Genomic DNA, 6,000 nt, shown 5'->3' with positions numbered 1-6,000 from the left:
CTCTTCCTGAGGAAGACTGTTCTAGTGCACGAAACCTCAGGTGTGGGTTCTTCCTTGCCTTAGCACCCTTTGCAGTAATGGGCGTAGGACCATTTGAGGCACGAGTGGGATAGTCTTTGGGTCTCTGGCGCCAGGGTTAAGCTCCCTTTGGATTTATGCCATGATTGCATGCAGACATGGCCACACTGACCTGTAAATGCCCACTTCAGCGTCCTAGGTTTCCTGACGTGATGACTCTACCTTCTGTAGAGGAAGGAGAAAAAAAAAAAAAATAGGAAAACTGGAAGTGCATGAGTTCTACAAATGCATATTGGAGTCACATAATGAAAAAGCAGATTTTTTTATTATGATGTTTCTCCATATTTGGCATTGCTGTAAATGGCTAACTAACATTTACTGCCAATTCCATACAAATGTGTGGTTTGGTAATACCAGAACAGCAAATTTAAATGAAAAATAAAAGTTAAACATTTCCACACGAGATTTTACAGTCTGACATTTCACTGTGTAGGTAAAAAGACATTTTTTTTCTTTTACTACAGATTATTCAGCATGAATAAAAAACTACAACTTTTATTTTTAAACAGGAGTCACTGGTTTTAATTTTTACACATTTTTAAAATTACTGTGATAAAAAATAATGAAAAAGCTTCTTAATAATGCCATACACAGTATAATATAGATTTGTCCCCATTATATAGCATTTGTTTAATATACAAAATAGAATATTGACACACTTGAATCTATATGTAGTTAAGCAAGTTATTGGAGGAGGGTATTTTCATACAGCCTTTCATCAGAAAATAGAATCCTTCTTTCAGGCATTTTCTAGAGAGAAGCTAATCCTTTCCTGAAAACCTGGTCACTAATCCCTGGGGGACCAGGCTGACTGATCATAGTCTGGAAAATGATGAAACTTGCATTCAAAGTGGTTAAAGCATCCTGCTTACACTCCTATTCTCCCATCCAACTCTCAAACCAGGCACATGAAAACACATTCATTTACCGCTACAGCCTTTAGGGCAACGGGCCAAGACTGTAATCTCACTGAGGGCTGCCATGGTTCTTGAATTTCGACAGATCAGAGTATAGTAATCTTGTTCATTCCACAGTGATGTGGTTTTAGGGTGTTTGACACGAAACGAAGATAAGGCTTATCAATAATAGTAAAATTATACAGAAGTAAAATCGGAATTGCCCCTCCCCTCCCACCCACCAGTTCTGAAATGAGGCTGGCTTTCTTTTGCATGCACATCCCGAGCTCTCTGATGCTAATTATCAAGCTCTTCACAGACCCTGGTCATGTCGGTCTTCCCACTGGTGTGTCAATTTCTTTTTCTCTCCAGGAGAAGATAGATGATCTTTTAGGTTCCCTTCTCCTAGTTTTAGACAGTTGGCTATATGTACCCCACAGGCTACTTGTAAGGTCTCCCACGGCAAGGCCTTAAAACACTGAGAAGGTCCTATTTTTCTACTGCTAATGAAAAATAGTTTTCAGGATCTGCTGTGGCCAGTTCTCACTGAAGTTAGTACAAACTTAGTCTGGGATGGCAAGATACTACATACACAGAAAATGAAGTTGCTTTCAAATAGCACCATATCTTTTCTCCCTTAAATTGTTAATTGTACTCAAAGGTAGTTAAGATAACCTTCTTCTTTCCCACTTACTCTAAAAGGGCACAACTTCTTTTTCCATTTAAGGTACAGCCTCCTACTTCCACGAATGTCAGTTGATTTTCTTTTCACAAAGTGTACATACTTTTTTTTCACTGCGTTCCATTTTTTGAGAGCCGAGATTGGGACTGAAATAAGATTAATGTGTGATGTGCTTTCTGGTTTTAACCATATAATATTCTATATTATATGAATAATTTACCTTTCATAAGCTCTTTTTGAAACTTAACACTGTCATTGATAATAATATCCAAGCGGTATTTCTTAGGCACCAAAAATTTCACATCCATCTGGGTTACAAACCATCTTAAAATACTCTGAGCTCAATTTAAACCATTACAAAAGGAACATTCCCTTTTAGAGAGCATTCAAAAAGCAAATGATTACACTTGTTTATTAAATAATTTCTCCAAATACTGAAAAATAACAAGTAACATTCAAAAAAGCATTCAAAGAAAACACAGACGTGTACTCATTCTGTTTGGAAATGAACTCTTGTAGGATAGAAAGGAATTAGTGTATTATTTGGCAACCTAGGAGATTCTGCACTATTTACATATTGCTGGTACCTCTACGCATATTATTGCCAAACTTCTGAGGCCTCTGTGTTGATGACACCGCTGGAGAGGCTGTCTGGGAAAGGAACCGTGCGATCACGTGGTGCTTGGACTCGCGCGGGCACCACCTTTCTGTCCCGTTCGCTCGCACGCCTGCCCGCCAGGGGCCAGGGGAGACTCGGCAAACCGAACCGGCACTGACCGACAGGCTCCCTGCTGGAATGAGAAGGGCGGTGGTTGCGGGAGGCAGAGGATCCGAATGGGACGGAGCCTCAGCCGCCTCCCCAGCACACAGGGCCGGTTTCCATCCCCCTCTTCCCCTAGAGCAAACCCGTTTGGTTTCTGAGACCACTGCTGCCTGTATGAATGCTCACCCACACTAGAAATCATATAGGTTATCCGTCGACATTTCTTTGACCCCTACAAAAAATATATAGCATGTCGTGATAAAACAATCTCATCTAAAAATCGTTCTTATTTTACACTATACAAGCTATTTTACAATCATTTTAATAAATTGCATGTAAAGCTGCAGTAGCCCTTCCCTTCCCAGATTAGTGAATACCAATATGATATATATCTGAAACTATAACTAAATATAAAAATATATTAGAAGTTTCGTATGTTTAATATTAGATTTTCAGTTTTCTATTACACAAATAATTTGGCCACTTTGAATAGAAATCAGCTTTCTTGTGGCTTAGTAAATAGAAGTTGAGTTTACAGAAAGTTGGTAAGGTGCACACAGAAAGGGCTACTACAGCTCCTACTTTGTTTAAAATGATCTTTCTCAACAGCGAGGAGGAGAAGTTCACAAGACTTGTGTTAAACTCTATGGCACACGGAGGGATGTGAGGCATGTGGAGTTGCAAGAACATGGAAGTCTGACAGTTCTAAATCACAAAAGTCATTAGCTGAACTTTCCTGTACCACCAGGAAAGGTAGACCAATTGGTGACGGATGGGAATGTGAAAATGGGTGTCTGGCTACTTTTTCCACGTTGGAGATTTATTTTGGGGGTGAAGTTTAGTGACAGGAAATACTTGGTCTGATTCCAATCTCTCAGTTGTGTCTCAGCTGGTTATTTGGAATCATCACTTTTAAGAAGGTATACAAACCACAACGAAAGGTCCTGAAAGACAGTTTACCGACTTTCTTGCCATCTAACCATTGCAGACACAGGCCATTAAGTACAAACAGGGCCTCTTGGTAGTTTTCGTGTTTGTTTTTAATTTGTCTTTTGCAACCATCATCCACGGTTTATGGAGCAGGTCACTGGACTAGGTGCTCTACGCCAGTTAGGACGGTTAATTTGCACAACCTACATATAATTCTCCACTGAAGCAGATATATACAAAATATGAGCTTTTTTTTGACGAGAATAATGGAGATAGGAGTCAATTTTTGTGGTCTTCTGATAGCTAAGTGCCATCAGGTTAGAAGCACCAACCCATTTTCACACAGATGATTAATGTTTAGAGTTTATTTTGGAAAGCTATGAACTAGCTGCCCATCTTAAACAGCTGTACAATAACTTGAATACAAAAATTACGTAAGAAAAAATGAGCAAGCGTAGTTCACTGGATAGAAAGGAAATTGTTAAAACCAGACAGTAATAGCTATAAAAGGCACAGCTTCCCTTTTCTGATAGACACTTGTAAACTTATTTTCAGGTTTCCATGCATAAATCAAAAAATGCTATCCTAACTATACAGGGGAAAATACACCAACAAAAAGTCTAGGAAATTTTGTCCAGCCAACTGTGAAAAGTATGAGCAGAAAGTTTGTCACGCAGACTTCGGGCACTGGCGGTTTAGGCGCTGTCTTCTCTGGCAGGTGGGGGCTCCCCCACTGCAACCGCTGCTGATTCCCGGGACCCACCAACCATCACTCTCTACTTGGCCCACCACTGAACAGTGATGGCCAAGGGCCTCTGTTGCCAAGTCTTGGCCCCTCTATAAACCACATGTAGTGCGTATTTAAAACAAAACAGAACAAAACCAAGGACCAGACGAAAACAAAAGAGAAAAAATAAAACAGCAAAACTGCTACAGGACAAATTGATGGTTTGTACAACAAAAGCTATAAATTCAACTTTCTTTAAGGCAACCTTTCTTATTAAGGCAGTCACTTTTGATGAAACAGAAGTTTTTTGATATTTCCACTTGAATATTTTGGTATCTGATTGGTGATGATTTCAGCTAACATCTCTGGGAATTCAATACTCATGGTCTTATTCAAAAATGTTTGGAAGCAAAAGTTAAGGAGATTTTCAACCACCTGCAAGAGAAAATAGATTAACGGTTATTCTTCAACACTACTAGCAAGATCTCCTGCTTGTTGGCCTCTACTTTTAAAAAACATATCTGACCTAGAGTATACCTGTCTTTGCTGGAATCCACCAGATAAAGAAGAAGTTCAGCTGGATAAAGTGAGCCTTCAGGTTACCAAAGACATTTTGGGGTCTTTAAAACTGTGTCTAGAATCATACGGCCTTTAGCGCATCACCATGACCCACACAGCACCGTGACATGTGAAGGACACATGCTGATTTAATTGGTTAGTCATATAAAAGAGAATTTGACTTAAAAGAATAGTGCCATTCTGTACTGGCATCATGCTGTTCTATGCACGTGACTAGATGAAATATTTCGTAACTGGCATGAGCAGAGATGTGTGCCAAAGTGAAGCTGTCACAACGTGAACTCAAACCATCACCCAAATCCACCAACAGAAAGAACAAAAACAAAAACAAACAACTGGCGTATAATTACATACACTAATCAGATGTCCCAGAAAATGTTTCGGATATCTGGATTTCAGTTTGACACTTACATCATGCATGGAGTCCAAGAGTTTTGTCAGTTGATAAAACCGCTGCCAGTTCTGACTGGAGTTTCCTTCCCTCTTGACAATGGCTTTTCCTAGCTCTTTGATGTAGGTCATTCTAATTTCATCAAATAGCTCTTGGCTCTTCAAACCTTCCTTAGGAACTAAAAGGTAAAGATGTTGTCACATAAAGAATTTTCTTATGTTAACTCTGCCATAGGTGCCAGCAGGGCCTTTTATGATTAATAGCACGCTTCTTGACCTGACATACATTGTATATACACTCTGAATGTATTCCATGTAATTGCAAGCATTTCACAGGATCATGAGAGTGCGGCCAAGAGAGGTTAGGGGATAATAGAAAATTGGAGGATTTAACCTGGAGTTATAAGCCTTACTGGGGAGCAGGTAACTGCCTTCCCTTATGCACTTAGAAAATATGTCACGGATGCTATAAAATCAGTTTTATATTACTCTTCAAAATATTACTAGTAGGAAGGACTGTGAACAGAAGGTTAATCATGCTTTCCATTAATCTTGTAGAGACAGACTTTTGTACACTGCTCAATTTCTCAAAGTGTGCAGCTAGGAACTCTGGTTCTGTGTGAATGGTTAGGGAAAAAAGGATTTGGTCAACATTGAAGCAAACCTAAAGGTTAATACAAAGTTAGGGAGATTTCTGGATTTCAGGATGTTTCAGAGCCAAAATTAAGCACTTTCTGGGGGGGGGGGGTGTGGTGTTTCCCAAACTTAACTTCATTGTTGCCGGTATCTTAGAAAATGCTGGAATTCAGGAAGAGCAGTGGCTTTAGGAGCAAGAAGTTTTAATTTTTACTTGCCCTGTGGATTTGAGTATAACCTGCCTGAGCTGTGTTTCCTACTCGTTCTCACTGAACTGTTTAAAATTGGTTTACAAATTTAGATATAATTGACATATTAG

At 39.4% G+C, this 6,000-nt stretch overlaps 1 protein-coding gene across 7 annotated transcripts in view; it reads right to left on the bottom strand.

Annotated features, from left to right (window-relative positions):
• Window positions 1–324: 324 nt before the first annotated feature.
• Window positions 325–6,000, bottom strand: part of NR3C1 (nuclear receptor subfamily 3 group C member 1) — a 124,126-nt gene continuing 118,450 nt past the window's right edge. For all 7 annotated transcript variants that reach the window (XM_019424570.2, XM_019424569.2, XM_053907388.1 and 4 more), the window contains exons 8-9: window positions 5,067–5,224; window positions 325–4,511 (exon numbers count right to left, since the gene is read on the bottom strand). In XM_019424570.2, coding sequence (XP_019280115.1) covers window positions 4,359–4,511; window positions 5,067–5,224 — 311 coding nt within the window. In that variant the 3' untranslated portion in view covers window positions 325–4,358. The remainder of the gene's footprint in view (window positions 4,512–5,066; window positions 5,225–6,000) is intronic.

The sequence above is a fragment of the Panthera pardus genome, unplaced genomic scaffold (genome assembly GCF_024362965.1).
Source record: "Panthera pardus isolate Hobbes unplaced genomic scaffold, ASM2436296v1 HiC_scaffold_2, whole genome shotgun sequence".
Taxonomy (NCBI): Eukaryota; Metazoa; Chordata; class Mammalia; order Carnivora; family Felidae; genus Panthera; species Panthera pardus.
The sequence above is the reverse complement of the archived record's forward strand: the minus strand, read 5'-3'. Positions and strand labels throughout refer to the sequence as shown.